Source organism: Camelus ferus, chromosome 6 (genome assembly GCF_009834535.1).
Source record: "Camelus ferus isolate YT-003-E chromosome 6, BCGSAC_Cfer_1.0, whole genome shotgun sequence".
NCBI classification, from domain to species: domain Eukaryota; kingdom Metazoa; phylum Chordata; class Mammalia; order Artiodactyla; family Camelidae; genus Camelus; species Camelus ferus.
In genome coordinates this window covers 64,677,641-64,694,613 of record NC_045701.1, presented here as the reverse complement: position 1 = coordinate 64,694,613, position 16,973 = coordinate 64,677,641, and the positions used below count along the sequence as shown (strand labels likewise).

The following is a 16,973-nucleotide window of genomic DNA, read 5'->3' as shown; positions in this document are numbered from 1 at the left end:
TGTGTACAAGGTGTGTCTGGTCTAGAGGACGGCAGCGCTGGAGCAGAGGGTGGGGATAGGGGACCATGGTTACATAGCTCAGGCCTTTTGAGTCCAGACAGGAGAAGAAAAGATACTGTTCAGGAGAAGGAGGGGTCAGGGAGCAAGCCCTCATCCTTCCGTACCATAGTGTTGTGGTCCAGGATGCTGACACCATCCTCATTCACAGCAATCCACACCAGACCGTTCTCCTTGGAAGATAGCTGTGCAGGCTGGGGAAACAGGAAAATCTGATCAGACGTAGCCACAGCTAGGAACTCTGACCACTAGAGCTTTCTGAGGAAGAAGGCACATCCAGCGATCTGCTAGGCAGTGATTTCTAACTTTTTTCTCTTTTTGGAAAACACAGAAGATGGCATTTGTATAGCATGCCAGAGTACACAGGCTGCTCGTGGCAGGCGGCAGCTGGCTTGGGGCTCTGGCCACCTTCTAACTACCCCCAGGAGGGAGAGTATCACTTTCTTGCAGTACCTGTAGCCCATCCTGCCACAGTACAGAACACAGTACACTTTGTTCCTGCTGCAGAACAAAGGCCGGTCCTGGCTGCTCTGTCCTGGGCAATGAGAACAGGCTGTTTTCTCCTGGCTCTCAGAAACTGACAGCATTCCACCCACAGGCTCTCCTGCTGAAGCGCACCTTGCTTCAACCAGTTTCCTAGGGACTGTGAAAAAGTTAGGAAGACAATGCAATCTCAAGGGCTAGTAGGGAGAAAGGTGACTATTTGGTGGACAATTCCTAGAATGACTAATTTTCACAGCTACATCTCTCCTACCTACCCAAAAGGCTGGGGACAGAGGTGGACACATCATTTTCTTCAGGGGCTTTTCCCAACCTCCCAGACCAAGTGTGTCCCTGTGTTATATGCTTGTATAACACCCCTGTACTTTTCTTTCATGGCACTTGTGACAGCTTGTAAAATATATGTATCTATTTAGAGAGAGAATGTGTGATTAATTGATTAATATGTATCTCCCCCACTGGAAGGGAAGTTCCATGGAGGCAAAGGTCATGTCTGATTTGCTCACCTCTTGTAACCTCAGACAACCAGCACGTTGCCTGAGACATAGCAGGCGCTCGACAGTTCTTTGTTGAATGAATGAGTGAATGTCTGTTGTCTCATCTGTGCCCTCAGTGAACTCGGTCATGCTCCAGCTTTGAGGACAGGGTCCTCTCCGTGATTATATAGAGTTCATGCACACCAGATACCCGGTGAAGAAAAGTTCCAACTGAAATTACTATTGGCCACTTGCTTTCACGCAGGAGAAATTAACAGTTGCCTGAGGAGTTAGATTCCCCTGTGGCTGTGCTAGGTCAGTAGAGATGTATTTAGGTTTCATGTTGTTCTATCGTTCAAACGTCTTTTAAAATAAAAGCATTCTTAAGAGGGATACATATCAAGTCTGAACCCTGTATGTGAATTAGTTGATCCTATCTTTTTTTTTTCATGGGTAGGATTGGGAAGGAAGTCAATAAAGGAAAGTTGGGGGTCATCCAGAAATAATGCTGGCCCAAAAGCAATGAATCACAGCTGCTCCGGAGCATAGAAATCTGGAGTAGGCAAGAAATGGGTGGAGAGATAGCGACCCCTGGTGGTTGCTAGTGTGCAGGCCGGCACTGCTGACAACTGGCTCAAACCTCACCAAATCCAGGAGAAAGTTTGGGGGTTCCTGAGGGTGTGGTAACCACTCCTGCTGGAAACCACCTACACTCACCTGAGCAGCAAAGAGCTTAGCACCAAAGAAGGGCCATTTCCGGGCCACTGTCAGGTAGATGCGGACGCACTCAGGAGAGGAGCAGCCTTGCAGGGCTGCCCACTTTGTGGTCAGCTGATCGGCCAGGTGCCTGGTTCGGATGGATGGAGAGAAGTGGTGCCATGTTTTCACCACGGCTCCGAGGTTTCCCCGGATCTGCAGCCCGTGCCTCCCCACAAGACCTCGCAGCTTACCTCAGCTGTTCAGGGGGGCCCGCATGTCTGTAGCGCCTTGGGTAGAACCTGTCTAGGACCTGCTGAAGGTGATGTTGAGCCTTGGTGGGGGGTGTGCCCCCAGAGCCCGGCGGTGTGGGCCTCTCCAAGTCCCCGTACTCTACCTGCAGTGGAAGCACACAGGGGACAAGTCAGGAACCTGGATGTGGATGGGGTGGGGGGCTGCTGAGAGGTGAAACAAACCATTATTTCATTCCTTTCTTGGTGAGGTATGAATGGATGGGAAAACATGTCTTGTGAACAGACAGATGCTTTAACTCAAGTTTCACAGACACTAGAGAAACAACCTTAGGGCCGGAGAATATTGGAGACTATCCAGATCAACTTTTGTTTTGCAGCTAAGGTTAAGTGCCTTATCCAAAGACACAGTTAATTTGTGGCAGACAAGGGAAAACAATATAGAAATTCTGGCTTCCAGTCCAAAAATGTGGGATACAGGATTGAAGATGTTACAGATCCTACAGGATAGCAGAGTGTTCCAAATGTGGCCTTTGGAGTCAGACACCTGGCTCAAATCCCGGCTCTGCCATTTACCAGCTCTGTATGCCTGATCAAGTCAAACTCTGTGAGCTTCAACTTCTTAATCTATTAAGTGGGGCTGAGAACTACATAGGGTAATACATATAAAATGTTTAACACAGGGCCCTCTATAGAGTATTCAATAAATGCCTATTATATTAAAGATCAACTCTTATTTCCCTTTCCTCTCCAGCATGTAGATCCAGACTCTTTCTCATGGGAACCATGAAGGAATCCCAGATACCTCTGGCAAGACAGACTCCTAAAGGTAACAGGAAGAAGGGTCAAAGTCTGAATGTGGGTTCCCTTTCCTAGCTCACATACAATGCTTGACAGCTGTAAGGACATGTTTTACCACAAATATTATGTGACATACGTCATCTAAGAATCATACTTTGTACAACTCTGTAGGGGCAGGCAGGGAGGTATTTTTGTTTTCAGTATATGAAAAAGGAAACTGAAGCAGAGACCAGTACAATGACTTGGCCAAGATCTCACAGCAGGAAGGTGGCTAGCATTCAAACCCAGGCCTCTGGATTCCACGTCCAGAGTCTGCACGGCGCCTGCCTCTGCAGGGAGGTGCTCTGCCAGGTAAAGAGGCAGCAGGGCCACCCTCTCTGGCACCTCGGGGTCTGCAGACTCTCCCGTTTCCAGCTACGTGGCGCATTCCACCCGCGAGCCCAAGTCTCCTGAGCCTCCTGACTCCTGAACAGAGCCTTACCTGGGCCATCAGGGCGGCCATCTCCAGAGCCAGCTCCTTGTTGACAGGAAACCTCCCTGCCACTATCTCTCCACTAGTCTGGGAGGCGAGCAGCAGCCGCTCCCGCTCTGTCTCCCCTTTGACTTGACTCCGGAAGTACAGCCTACAGGGAGGAGAGGGAGAAGCCAGGACTCAGCCGGGATCCCAAACGGAGGAGGCTGTCCTGGCACCTGTTTATCTTGATTTTCAAAGAAAGAGACCATTCTTTATACAACTTGTGAGCCTAGTTTCCATTGCCTCCAGAAAAACTTAACCAAGCATGACACAGAGCATATGCAGGGCCATCAGATCTCGTAGCAACAGCAGCGTGTGGTTAATTCTGAATTTACCATTAGACTTACTGGCTTTGGTGAGGGAACTCTGGCACTTGGAGTCAGAGCTTATTAGGGAGCTGGATGAGTTAAGATTCCAAGAGACTAATGGAAATTATTTGCCTGGAGACATATCTGAGATGGACTTCTCTTATTCAACTGATATAAAATCAAGATGTCTCCTTCTGTATTTCCTGGAATTGGTATAGGAACGATTTATTCTTTAGCCTTAAATATCTAGTGCTCAGACAAAATCTCACTCTCCTAATGTAACACATGCAGCTACCCCCAGAGGTTTGTCTTTTCTGGAGGCAGGTTGTGTGTGTCATGTGTGTGTGTGTGTGGTGCACGCATGTGTGAGTGTGCAGACACGGTATAGGGACTGAGAACCTGAGCCGCCCAGGGTCTCACAGAGACCAGCAGAGCCAGCCTGGGCCCCCAGCTAATGACCACCAGGCAGTGTTATATCTGCGCGCCCCCTGCCTGTGCAGGACAGGCCCCCAGGTGGGGGCCAGTGACAGCCCTCATGCGTGGTCCCTCCTTGGGCAGCGCTCAGGACCTGTTCTTGTACATCAGCTTCACGACACGTGTGCCACCCTCAGACTTTCCGCTGTGCAGCTCCTTCAGGGCTTGTTCCCACTTGGAGATGGCATCGCAGATCTTGAAGAGGCAAAAGAGGAATGTCAGAAAAGCCCCTGATGAGGGGAACAAGGTCCAATCAGGGCTGGACTCGGGCAGAGCAGGGGGGCAGAGGTGAGTGATGGTCCTCCATCAGCAGGCTGGCCTGGGGCCTCGTGTTCCCAGGACCCAGGGAGCCTGCGACTTCCTCACAGACAGAGGTGTAGCCCCGGGCATGGGATGAGCAGCAAACTATGGAACAATCCCCACATTGCCTTAACATCTGAGGAGGCCTCCCAGAGGCTAGGCAGGCCCCAGTCAAAACCCTCGCCTCTTATCACCTGCTCCACTTCCATTCCACTGACTGCCTTTCTCCTCTTTAACAAATACACCCAGAGACCTACTGTGAGACAAAGCCTGACAGACGCCCAGACCTTTACAAACAAGGTACGGGGCATAGTTTTTCCAGGCAATGGTACAAGACTATAGAAGCCTTTGTCCTGTTAACATAAAGAGAGCGGGCACTGGAGCTAAAACACTCACCCACCAAGTGCTACAGCACATTCCCAGACACCCCAAGTGCCCCAAGGCTCTCACCCCAGACCCTACTGCAACACAGGGCTCAAATCCCACTCAAGGGCCTTTACTTACGGAGGTCATATAAGGATCTACCTCTTTAAAATATGGTTGAACCTGTAAGCACAGCACAGGCCCTGGCAGACGGGGTAAGAGTGAGGTGTCAGCGTACAGCACGACATCCAGGGGGTGTAGGCACACAGCTGTCCATCTGCGAGTGCGTGTATGTAACTGGCACCAGCTCTGCTCGGGTGGGGCTGCTGCTGAGAAGTGCCTCCTGGCCCTTCCTACACTGAGCTGAGAAGCAGTTTTTCCCCTGGAAGCTGCACAGCCTCTCCAGGGAGGGAGGGATATGGAAATGTGCTCTCCAGAGACACGGGCACAAACAGCTTTCCTCTGCCTGCACGGGCTCATTTTAGGATGGCACAGAAATGCTGGCCTCGGGGCATACCTTGTGCTCGGCCCCAAACAGGCTGAGGAAGGCCCCCAGAAGATGGGCTCTTTCCCCACAGAATCTCAAAGCCCAGGGCGCTCAGGAGGGGGACATCACCTTGACACTCCCCTGCAGGCAGTGTTCCAGGTCCCTGCCAGAAGGGTCATCCGTGAAGAGGGCAAAGCCAGAGTGGGATGACTTCCTCATGCCCATCTCCTGGTTCAGCCGCTGGAGGAACTCGTCAACTGTAGAGGAGCCATCAAAACCCACCACCTGCCGGGAGAGGGAGCTTCCTGGGAGGGGCTCATGGGGCTAATGGAGGGATCTGTGTCTGGGAGGTGGAAAGGCAGAGCTGAAAGGAGCAAGGGCGAACACAAAGGCCAAAGAAAGCTGGTTTCCATGTGCCGAGGGTGAGTGCTTAAGGGAGGAGCCTGCCCGTTGTCAAGCTGGAGTCAGACATAAGCTCTGTTCCTCCTTTACTGGCACGCCTTTGGAAGCCCTTTCTCATGCCACTTTCTTGGTCAGTGTCTCAGCGTCCCTGTTCATGCAGTGGGGTCAAAAGATCCACTTCCCAGGCCCCAAATAGTGAAGCACTTTTGTGAATCAAGCTCCTTTCTACCTCCACGCTCCTCCAAAACCCAGGCCCGTCCTTTGGCTGGTTGGCATAAGGAAGCTGAACACCCACTGGCCCAAAGGTGTTCTCCTCTGGGAAGGTGATGTGAGAAGACGCAGGACAGGGAGCATGGCAGCCTCCTCACCTGGTAGGTCCCGTTGGCGAAGTGCACGGGGATGCTGAAGGGCAAGGAGTGGTGGAAGGGATTGCGCAGCAGGATGGACACCACCTCCATGCGCGACGGCCTGGCCTCCCGCTCCCCAGTCTGCAGCGTCCGCTCCACCGCCCGCTGGCAGTACGTGGCGTACTGGCCGGTTTCATTTCTGAAAAGACAGGCGAAGGCAGAAGGGAACACAAGGAATCTACTCTTCCTTGCCACTTCGACACCCTGGCTCCCTACCCAGATGCTACCTGCACGACCAAACCTGCAGCTGGACCGGCTGTGATAAGAGCCCCGAAGACTGCTCTAGGGTGTGGATTTGTCATTCGGGGTCTATTTGCTGCGGGTTGCTGGCTCGGATATTTTCTCCAGAAACCAGAGAACATGGCAACAGAGGATGAAAATCTGGGGATGATTTGGGGGCACTGCAGCTTCTCATGAGAGCACCACAAAGCATCCATGTGTATGTGGATTGGTGTGCAGAGGAGCCCAGGCATGCCCGGATCTCCATGTGCCCATCTGTGTCCACAGTAACGGGTGAAGTCTCCATGACCACTGTGCAGATCTCAGAGGGCGGGGGTGATCTGATCCATCCTGGTGTCCCCTGCGGCCCTCTCCATCATGCCAGCCAGTAGTGCTAGAGTGGCAGAGGAAACTGGCTCACTCACCTGGGATCTGCATGGCGTTGGAGCTGCTGTTTGACGTACCAGAGGAAGTGGTGCTGAGGCAGGAACAGTGGGGCGCACAGAGCCAGGAGCTGCCAGCACTGCCGGGGGAACAGGAAGTGTCGGGTGAGTGAGGGCTGAGTCTCCAGTGCTGCTGCCATCACAGTCCTGAGCTCAGAGCTGTCAGCACCCTCTCCAAACCACAGCCCCCAACCTTCTGTGAGCACCAGGATGGCCAGCTCAGTCAGGCTTTGTCCAGAACAGCAATCACGCAACCTGACTGTACACAGACATCCAGAAGGGGCCCGGAGAGGGCAGCGGTACCGAGGCAGCTTTGAGCACCGAGGCTGCCCGCTGACTGCCAGGCTCAGAGGATGCCTGCCCGGTCACCTCCTTCCACCTTTCCCACCTCCTGGGCAGCCCTTGCCAACGGCTCCTGTCGGCTGTTCCACCCCAGGGATGCCCACCTGCACGAGGGAGCACTTCTGAGGCGGGCGGCAGCTGGTCTGCTTCATGAGTTGGCAGTAGATCTCGCTCTGCAGCTCAGGGTGAACCAGGCAGACCTGCAGCGCTGTCTGCGCCAAGGACACGTGGTAGTCCACTGAGGCGGCTTCCACGGGCACATTGACAAAGAGCTGGCAGCACTGGCAGGGAAATGTCGGGGGCACAGGTGGACCGACAGTCCCTTGATTACTGACCCCTGGGACAGGGCACAGACTGGGCCGTCCCCCAGGGCTGAAGGAGGCCCCAGTCTGCTGCAGACAGCCCCTCCTAGGAGGGAGCACGGTTACTGCTGGAGAGAGAGCACCTGTGCTCACTGGGAGGGCTACTCAGGATGGGATCTTTCCTCCTTTGACTGTTTCCATTACATAAGCAAGATGTTCTTTTTTTTTTAAGAGATGGAATATTCAGAGGGGAACAAAGAACACTATAAAATAGGTCAGAATCTCTCAGGTCCTATAGTGAACAGGAAGAGGGGAGCTCCTTGTCTCACTGGCGCTTCCCAAGGGCCCATGAATGGAGTCGTAGAGTGTCTGGCTTCCCCGCCACAAAGGACATGGCAGGGACCCCATGGGACCGTCTTTCCCTTCCTCTTCAGATCCCCCTGTGAGCTACCCCCTAACTGCATGGGTCTCCTTCACCCCAGGGCCACCATGATGGGCAGAGCTGCTCCAGGCAGAGCCTGGGCACAGGGGGAGGGTGCCGCCACCAATCCTGGGCTCTGCTCCCATTTTACCTTGAAGAGCTTGAGCGCCTCTGTCTGCAGGGCCTCGGAGGGCAGGGTGGTGAGGGAGGTGTACAGCCCGTCTTTGCTGTAGCACAGCATGGGGTGCCTCCAGAGCGGGGAGTCTGCCCAGAGCACAGCACCAGACAGCAGCAGCGGTTACCACCGAGGCGGGGACTCACCTCCCACTCCCACCCCCACTTTGATCTGTGGGGAAGATGGAGATTGGGGTTGGGGGGTTCAACTGTCTGGACACATGGGCCATGCTGGTGTATACCCATAGAGTGTGGGGCGTGCAGTTGTGCACTGTGTTCAGCACTCGCACAAGCATGGCTTACACAAGGCAGCTACTGCTTTGCTCGTGGGGCTGCAGTAGGGGTGAGTGTGCAAGGTGTGGACATGTGAGTGCAAGCATGCATGTGCAGGGGAGGCTCCGTCCCTGCAGTATCAGGTCTGGATGGAGAAGCGTATATCAGCCGGGAACTAACAAGCCTCAGAGCAGCAGTAAAGCAGTGTGTGTGGTGGGTGCCCTTACATCCTCAGGGTCCTGAGAATCGGTAGTGAAATAAAGACCCCAGAATGCCTCAGGCTGAGATTAGCCTGATCCCAGTTTAGGCTTCATTTATTAACAAACTCTAACTATAGATTAACCAGCCACCTTTCCTCAACCCTCTGCCCAGCCAACAGAGTTGCAGTGAACGAAGTAAAACATTGACCCAGGTCACTGGAAAGTCTGCTCCCCAGATGACTCCCCCAGATTCAGAGTGGTCTCCCTAGTATCCCACCAGAAACTGGGGTCCTGCAGCTTGTGACAGGTATGCCCTTCTCCGGCTTAGACGGTTTTAAAGCAGCCTCAGGGTACAGTAGTGCTTTCTTTGGGTTGTTGAGCAACAATTTCCCAGCCACCAGCCTCCACCCCAGCAGTGCTGGCCACCCTTGCCTTACCTGGGTCTCCCTCACCATCCATCAGCTTTCCAATGAGCTGCTCATAGGCAGTGCCCACCTTGGCACTGCTGCCACCTGCAGCCACTGTGAGGTGGTAAAGCCATGTATCCTGGAAGAGGATGGAAAGTCATCTGATGGGACTGGGCTGGGGAAGAATAGAGGCAGGAGCTCCAAGGGAGCTTCCTTGAAGGGGCCAAGCCCAGCATGAGGTTCAGCTGGTTTGGTTGACACAAGGGCCACTGGTCTCTAAGAGGAAAGACTCAGGATCTGGTGAACATGAACCCAAGTTCCTAAGCTTGTGGTTCCTTCCATCTCATGGCCCCAATGAAGAGATGCTGTTCATTGGGAATGAATTCAATACAAAGAATATTCCCAGTCAGGAAATACTAGTTGCCAAAATGTCCAGGAGGGAAATAAAGTTGAATCTGGGGAAGCTCAGGAGAGAAAGAAGATGAGAACCACAGGTCCAAGTTTGGCCATGGAGGCCCAGCCCCCTCTTACCTTTTCATGCTTGGTGCCAATAAGGAGGTAGGTGGGGCTGTGCTCCGGTGGGTGGATCACCAGGGTGCAGTGGGAAGACAGCAGCCGCCTGGTTCCTCCAGCCTCATAGTCCTCGTCCGAGTCACAGGATCGATCTACTTCCTCTATGCATGCGTCCCGCACAGGCAGATGGCCCAGGGGTCGCTGTGGATGTGAGCCTTCTGTGAATGGGAGGGCCAGTGGGGGACGGAGGAGTCTCCTCTCTCTGAACCCTCGGGCCCTGTAGGGCTAGGAATCATGGGTGTGGACAGATGACAGGATGGCGCCGGGGAGACTACAGCTCCCTGGCTGAGGTGGGCTTGGAGAAGTATAAAGAGACCATGGACGCAGAATCTGTGGGCTGTGCACACTGGTCACACACTCTAGAAGGGTCCAGCCAGCAGGCTTTGTACTTGCTGTGGGGCTGGGTTGGGTAGAGGGTAAAGCTGAGGCCTTCCACCAGGACATGGAACCACAGGAATCTGGTCTGGGGGAAGCTGTCAGGAGGCCAGGAAGTACCTTGTCCTCATGGCTTCGATAGTAGTAGAAGGTTCTCCCAACAAGAGCACACCAGACCAGCTTGGAGTGGCCATGCTTGACCTGTTAAGACAGAAACAAACCAGCATTATTAGAACCAGGTGACCTCAGAAGTAAATCCAGGACTGGCAAAGAGAAGACACAAGGAAGCAGATTTCAAAACCCCTGGTCCATCTCAGATCCTTAGGTCAACACCAGGTCAAACTCAGATGCCACCCAGACTCCCTCCTAATGGAACCAGCCTTTTCACAGCTAGGGCCCATGGTATGTACTACGTGATAACCCAGCCATCCTTCTGTGACCTGCCATTAAAAGATTGACCAGGCCAACCAGACATCCTGTCCCAGGAATATGATCACAAGAAGAACTTGCCAGTCATCAGAGGCTGGAGTTGGGAGGGAAGGACCATGACCGGCTAAAGCCCTTGGGCAAGTGCAATCATGAAGTGTAAGAAAACTGCACATGGGCAGAGGAGATGGACGTGAACACTGGACTGAACAGGGAAGGAGAGGCAGAGGGAGAGCCTGTGGGCACTGAGCTGGCTCACACATCGCTCCTGACGGCGTTCTGGCCTAGTTAACGCACGTCCTCATTAACTTCCCTCTTCTTGAGGTTAACAAGTGCTTCTCTGCTCCTCGCGACCAGAAGAACCCTAATTAAATGTCTTTAGGGCAGCCTGAGATACGATAGACCTACCTTGCTGAGGTCACAGCTCCCCACTATTCATTCTGAGGCGTGCTGGGTACAAGGTGCGGGGTGGGGGGCAGCTCCTAATGACCTCAAAGTGGGTCCAAGACATTCCTTTCCCTCCTCTGTCTTGAGAACAGCTGTTGTTCTAACAACCCTGACCCCTATTTTTTCAGAGAATCATGTACCATCACCATGTGTGGTTCAGACCACTGCTAATCAGTGTGAGGAACTTCCTGGAGAAAGGAGCTGTGTGTCAGGGGGGACCCCACCCCCACCCCCCCACCCCCCCAGCTCCCCTGACTCTCAGGAGGGCCACATTCCTCCCCCCAACCCCACCCATACCTTAGTCAGCCAGCCCTTCACTGTGGGCTTGGTGCCAGCCTGGGGCAGGGCTGGAGGCCCAATGGCCTGGACCTTCAGCAGGCTCTGCAGGACTCGGATCCACTCTTCCAGCAGGCTGGGGGAATCAGCCGTCAGGTAATAGGTTTTCTTCTCGGAGATGAGCTGTGGAGAAGTGAGGGGTTGGGGGCCGGGGGCAGGGAGACAGGAGGATGGAGTAACAGGGGCCTGGCTCTGAGGTGGCACAGATCTCTGGCCCACCTGGCCTTCCTTCGTCCCACCCCAGTACTCCCTCCCTCCTTTTCCTCCTCATCTTCTTCTCCCTGTCTCTCCTACCTTCACTCCATCTCTCACATTCTGCCTCCTCTACCTTCCTTCCTCATACTCACAAATCAGGATCACACGTCAATGTCAATGTACTGTCTTTCATACATGCTCATTTTGCCCCATCTTTGTTCCTGTTATAGCCACATCCAAGCCCAGCACCTCTTCTATCTAAAACGCCAGCTGCTAGGAGCATGTGCACCTGGAATGTCTGTGCACCTTCCCCTCGAACAATTTGGCAACGCGAGTTCAGTTCCACTTGACCTTGAGGTTTCCGGATGACGTCACTCTGTAAAGAGGGGAATGGGGAGGAAAAAGGTTGGGACCTTCCTAGAGCACATCTCCCCTCAGACATTACTCCAGGTCACAGACAAAGACCAAAGTGATTCCCAAGCTTTCTCGGGCTGTGGTATGAGTGGTAACCTGTTCTGGATCCTGGTTCTAACTGAATAGTGCAATGATTAGAGACGTGGGTCCTTCTGACCCAGGCTTCAAAAAGTATAGATTAAACCTTTAAAAATTGGGTAAGGAGCCACTAGTTTATTACTGAGCTACAAAGCCCTAAAATTCTTTCTTCTGTATCCTTTACACCCAGTGTGGCAGACAGGTGGCATATACATCCCTATCGCCCTTTCTAGTGCCACTGCCGCATGACTGATCAATCAGAGCATGCCTACTCATCGAGTGGTACAGCCCAGAGTCCTCAACATGGTGTTCAAGCCAGCCCCTAACAATCAGCTGGAGTTGCACAGGAGACGGGCCTTTTTGCCTTTGTTAAAACATGAACATGGATTCCCCACGGAGGTCCTGTCAAACTACATCCTAATATCCAAGGCTCCCTAATTCCAAACAGCGTAGGAAAGAGGTGGAAGGGGTAACGGGCTCGCCTGTTAGAAAATCCAGGCAGTGTGAGGGCAGCCTGGGAACAGTCCATTTACCGGTCCCGGCATGAGAACTCGGCTTCTGAAGGGAAATGGAATCACTGAGCCAGCTCATCTAGAGGTGCTGTGACTGCTCATGCCTGACTTCATTGTGAGAACCAGTGACCAGCCCCACGGTCCCACGTGTGGCTCAAAGCCTCAGGTGCCCGGCCTGCCTTCCTCTCCCCACCTGCCAGACCTTTGCCCTCTGCCCTGCTTCCAGTTCCTCTCATGCAGTACTGGGTCTGGGGTGGGGATCCTTCTGAACACTGCCCTGGGGAAGGAGGGTCTCACCGGCGACTTGTAGTACATAATCTGTCCCTGTCTCAGGACAAACCAGCGCCTCTTCCATGTCTTCACCCGGCTTCCCATTTTCAGCAGGTAGCCCGACTTCTCCAGTGACTCCTGCAGAGTAGAAGGGTGCAGGAGAGGACTGGCGTGGGCAGAAAGGGAAAAGCATTGGGATTTCTGGACATCACACAGGTAAAAATGGTCCAGCTGAGTCACTGGTTTGTCATTAACAACTGAGTAGCATAATGTGTTTTTTTGTTTTTTTTTTTTGCATTCTTCTTAAATTGAAGAATAGTCAGTTTACAATGTGTCAATTTCTGGTGTACAGCATAATGTGTATTTTCAAGGCACTGTGCCCTGCGAAGGGTGCAGAGGGGACTCATAAAGCATGGGTGGTTCTTCTGGCTGTGGAAGACAGCACCTGACCGTGGGAAGGTGGCAGATCAGGGGCTGCATGACGAGAGGCTGGCCAGGGACGGCTTCAGGCAAGAGCTGGATCTGAACTGGCCTTGGAAGGAAATCAGGCCTTCAAAGATGAGCCCAGAGGAGGAAGAAGGCCATACCAGGCAGCAGGGAAGGGACAGAGAGGTTTGGGGAGCCCGAGGCACGTCAGCCTGGCTGGGGTGGAGGGTTCATGGAGGGGGAGATGAAGATGGGGCAGCACGGTGGTGTGGAGCTAGGGCTGGGGAATGAGCCACCTAGATTTACTGCTGGCTTTGGCGCATAACAGCACACCTCTGAGCTTCAGGCTTCTCATCCATGAGATGGGGTAACAAGCCTGAGAGGATTGTGAGGATAGAGCATGCAAAACCATGAGCATGGTGCCTGGCACGCCAAGAACTCTATAAATGTATCACTAGCTCTCAGCATCCCAGGGTCTGCGTGGAGCTAAAAGGAGGTAAAATGTGTAAACTCCTCCTGGGCCCCGTGGACTGAAGCAGGCTCTATAACTGGCCATTCCCAGGTTGACGAGGCACGCACCAGCCCCCACCCCTTCCTCCCCGACGGGGTCTGTGCACGCCTGGCTCCCTGACTGCACACCCCTAGCCCACTCCCCATGGCCTCACATCAGTGGTGGCCCCCAGATCCCCCTCCCTCCTTCCACCAGTCCTGGGGACCCCGCATCTCACACAGCTGCCTGTGTCTTCTGTTGGAGGTCAGTTCCCACCCAGCCCTGCTTCGGTCCCCATTAGGGTTGGGGCCGTGTTCCCAGCTCACCCCACCCAGGCCCAGCCCATCAGTGGAGTAGGACGAGGTGCGCTGTAGTTTGTGCTCGGGTTCCGAGTAGTCGCTGTCCAGGGAGCAGGCGTCTGGGGGGATGGCGTAGTCACCCTCGGAGCTCAGTGAGGACATGGAGACACCTGGCCGAGGGAGGAGGAATCAAGGCCAGGGAGCTGCAGCGCCTTCCTCACCTGCCCAGGACCCCTGAGTCTGGAGCTGAGGGTCTTGGGCAGAGATCAAGTAGGGACCCCCAATACAACTGCCCATGGGAGGAGGCGAGGGGCCCCTTGTCACCCTGCAACCCTCCCTTCCCCCTTCTCCATACCTCTCTTGATGGCCCGGGGGCTGCCCATTCCGCTGGTCTTCCTAGACTCAGAGCAGGTGACTGAAGTTCGGAAGCTCGCTTGGGAGCAGCAGTCATCGTCCGACCCAGAGGACTCATCCACAAAGGGCACCGCGCTGATCTGCGTGGCTCTCTGCAAGACAGGCCCCCTCCCCCACTGCAGCTCAGGCTGCAAAACAAGCCCTGTCCCATCTGCCCTTGTCCTGTACTCCAAGTGCCCAGGGCGTGGCCAACACAGGCTGGCTGGAGCATGCAGATGCCATCACCTGGCCGGGGCACCCGAAAGACAACTGTCCCTTCCTGACCTGACAACCTTACTCCTGTGTCCTCACCTCCCCCACAAACCATCCTCTTCCCCAAAGGAGCTGCACCATCCAGGCTGAACACTTGGCCACTGGGACCCTTGCTCCCTGCCACTAGGGGGCCAGAAAATCATACCACAGTCCAAGTGTGAGGCAGGAGGTTTATAAGTGGGTGGGGATGATGAAACGAGAGATCTCGTGGATTGGCAAGCATTTAACGAGAACTGTTATCTCAATTGTGAAATTGTGGGGAAACGGGTACTCTGTAGTGTAATAAAGCCTTTTTAGAAGGCAATTTGGCATTACTGGTCAAAATTTAAAACGTGCATATCATCTCATAAATTCCACCTCTAGAACTCTGTCCTACAGAAATATGTATATATAAGTCCACAGAGATATATTTGCATGATGACCTTTATCAAAACACTGAGTTTAGAGAAAAACAGAGACATGACCTACAATGTCAATTAGTGGAGAACAGATCAAGGTAGTCAAGGGACATCTATACCAAGGAGTACTGTTCAGCCTTAAAAGGGGAGACAGAGCTGTGTGTGGAGGTGGGGCACGAGAACCTGACACACGGTTGGGTGAACAAGCAAAAGGTAGACTGACATGTATAACATCCTCTTTGCGTGTGTGTACGTGTGTGTGTAAGAGGCAGACAGAGACAGGGACAAAATTTGTAAATGCATTTGTAAATGCATCAGAAGGATTAATAGAATAAACACCAAACCATTAATGACGACAAACCAGTTGCCTGTGGGGTTAAGGGACTAGGGAAAAGCAATATGAGAGGAAATTTCATTTTCAGCTTTTTACCCTTCCATAAAAAGTTTTACAAAGCATTACTCAAAAATACTTCGATATTGAAGTTATGATCTCAAAAACCAGTAACAAAAGCAGACAAAAAAATATATGAAGACATCATGTTACAATTATATCTGATTTTTGTTTAAAAACATGCAGAGATGTTTTGGGAACATATATGGGATTATACATTTGAACACATACAAAAAAATTCTGGAAGGAGCACCCCCTGGCCTCTGGGATAGACATGTGAAAAGATGGGGAGGAGAGATGGAGGAGGCATTGGTTTAACCTTTAACTTTATTTGCCCTGCAATCATACTGAATCAAATTTTTGTAAATGTAGAATTTTTCTCATAAAAACCTAATAAAAATATCAAACCACTATGTTGTATACCAGGAACTAACATAGTGTTGTAGGTCATTTATACTTCAAAAACAAAGAGACAGACTCATAGAAAAATAGATCAGATTTGTGGCTACTGGAGTAGGGGAGGAGAGGGAATTGGATGAAGATGGTCAGAAGGTACACACTTCTAGTTATATGAGAAATAAGCACTAGGGAGGTACTGTACAACATGACTAATATAATTAAACACTGCTGAAAGTTGTTAAAAGAGTAAATCCTAAGAGTTCTCATCACAAGGAAAAGAGCTTTTTCCTATTTAGGTTTGTAACTATATGAGATGGTGGATACTCACTAAACTTACTGTGGGAAACATATCATGATGCATGTAAGTAAACCTTTAAGCTGTATACCTTAACAGTGCTGTATGTCGATTACATCTAAATAAAACTAGAAGAAAAAAATTTTAAAATAAGATTTTTTGAAAAATCTAATGAAGATAAACAAAATGAAGTGACATATGGGGGCTGAGAGCTCCCTGCCCAGAGCCACGTGTGCACAGAAGCCTGACGCTAGAGCCCCACTCCAGCCACTGCCTGATGAGACAGGAGGCCTTTCCAAAGAGGACACCCATTCCTAGGACAGCAGCTTCTTACCCCCTTCAGGGCTGTGTAGACAGGTACGGTGACGTTCTTGTAGACAAGGCCAGAGAAGGGCCCAGGGGGTGCAAGGGCAGGAGGGCTTGAAGCTGGAGGGGGCAGGGAAGAGGAAGAAGATTTCACTCGGGTGGCATAACTCAGTAAGGGCTGCGGGGGAGGCAGAGACCTGAGCAGAGCGAGGAGGAGGGCCCTCCGTGCAGATAGCATTCCCTGGAACAGCACTCTGGGGACAGACCAGGTGACAGATCACTGGACCGAGGCCAAGGCCTTCTTCAGTCTCACTCTTACGAGGTGAGTTACAAGTCATGTGACTATGGGGCTCTTGCATCACCGTGGAAAACTGTGACCTATGACTCAGGAGCCCCACTCAGGTGGAGATGCGGCTCCTTCGGGAGTTCATCTAAATCAAGGCACTGGGGGCTCCTCCCACCCACAGCCTACCCACTGCAGAAAGGAAGCCCCATGGGTGGGCGGCCGGCTGGAGGGCCCCGCCTCTAAAGTCCCTTCTAGCTCTGTGATTGGCTACAACACTGTTCACGCCCACTCCCACCCAGCCCGTGATGAGCAGAACGTGCGAAGCTTCCTTTTCTCTCCAAGGTAACTGAACCTCACCTGCTGCGGGGGAGGACCGGGCTGCCAGGTGACCCTGGCCCTGAGCGTTGCTCGCAGTCTCCTCCCCGCACGCCCACCCTGCCGACCACGGGCAGCTCACTCGGGACTCACCGCAGCAGGCAGCGTTACTTCTGGCGGACACCTCCGACAGCCGCATGCCTGACTTGGCCACAGCGTAGATCCGGCTCTCCTGGAACGCGAGGTCCTGGGGTCAGA

The 16,973-nt window shown here is 52.8% G+C and overlaps 1 protein-coding gene and 1 long non-coding RNA gene across 4 annotated transcripts in view; one reads left to right on the top strand and one right to left on the bottom strand.

Annotated features, from left to right (window-relative positions):
• PLEKHH1 (pleckstrin homology, MyTH4 and FERM domain containing H1) overlaps positions 1-16,973 on the bottom strand; it is a 50,781-nt gene that overhangs the window by 4,816 nt on the left and 28,992 nt on the right. For all 3 annotated transcript variants that reach the window (XM_032482221.1, XM_032482222.1, XM_032482223.1), the window contains 20 exons: positions 16,869-16,947; positions 16,143-16,234; positions 14,015-14,165; positions 13,687-13,829; positions 12,472-12,582; positions 11,460-11,546; positions 10,937-11,098; positions 9,887-9,967; positions 9,350-9,532; positions 8,849-8,957; positions 7,916-8,028; positions 7,146-7,322; positions 6,682-6,779; positions 5,999-6,176; positions 5,358-5,513; positions 4,173-4,273; positions 3,264-3,405; positions 1,985-2,127; positions 1,752-1,881; positions 165-251 (listed from right to left, as the gene is read on the bottom strand). In XM_032482221.1, coding sequence (XP_032338112.1) covers positions 165-251; positions 1,752-1,881; positions 1,985-2,127; positions 3,264-3,405; positions 4,173-4,273; positions 5,358-5,513; positions 5,999-6,176; positions 6,682-6,779; positions 7,146-7,322; positions 7,916-8,028; positions 8,849-8,957; positions 9,350-9,532; positions 9,887-9,967; positions 10,937-11,098; positions 11,460-11,546; positions 12,472-12,582; positions 13,687-13,829; positions 14,015-14,165; positions 16,143-16,234; positions 16,869-16,947 — 2,523 coding nt within the window. The remainder of the gene's footprint in view (positions 1-164; positions 252-1,751; positions 1,882-1,984; positions 2,128-3,263; positions 3,406-4,172; positions 4,274-5,357; positions 5,514-5,998; positions 6,177-6,681; positions 6,780-7,145; positions 7,323-7,915; positions 8,029-8,848; positions 8,958-9,349; positions 9,533-9,886; positions 9,968-10,936; positions 11,099-11,459; positions 11,547-12,471; positions 12,583-13,686; positions 13,830-14,014; positions 14,166-16,142; positions 16,235-16,868; positions 16,948-16,973) is intronic.
• On the top strand, positions 6,173-11,340 carry LOC116664314. Its single transcript, XR_004320783.1, has 3 exons — positions 6,173-6,819; positions 10,377-10,385; positions 11,330-11,340. It is a non-coding gene; the product is annotated as an uncharacterized LOC116664314 (long non-coding RNA).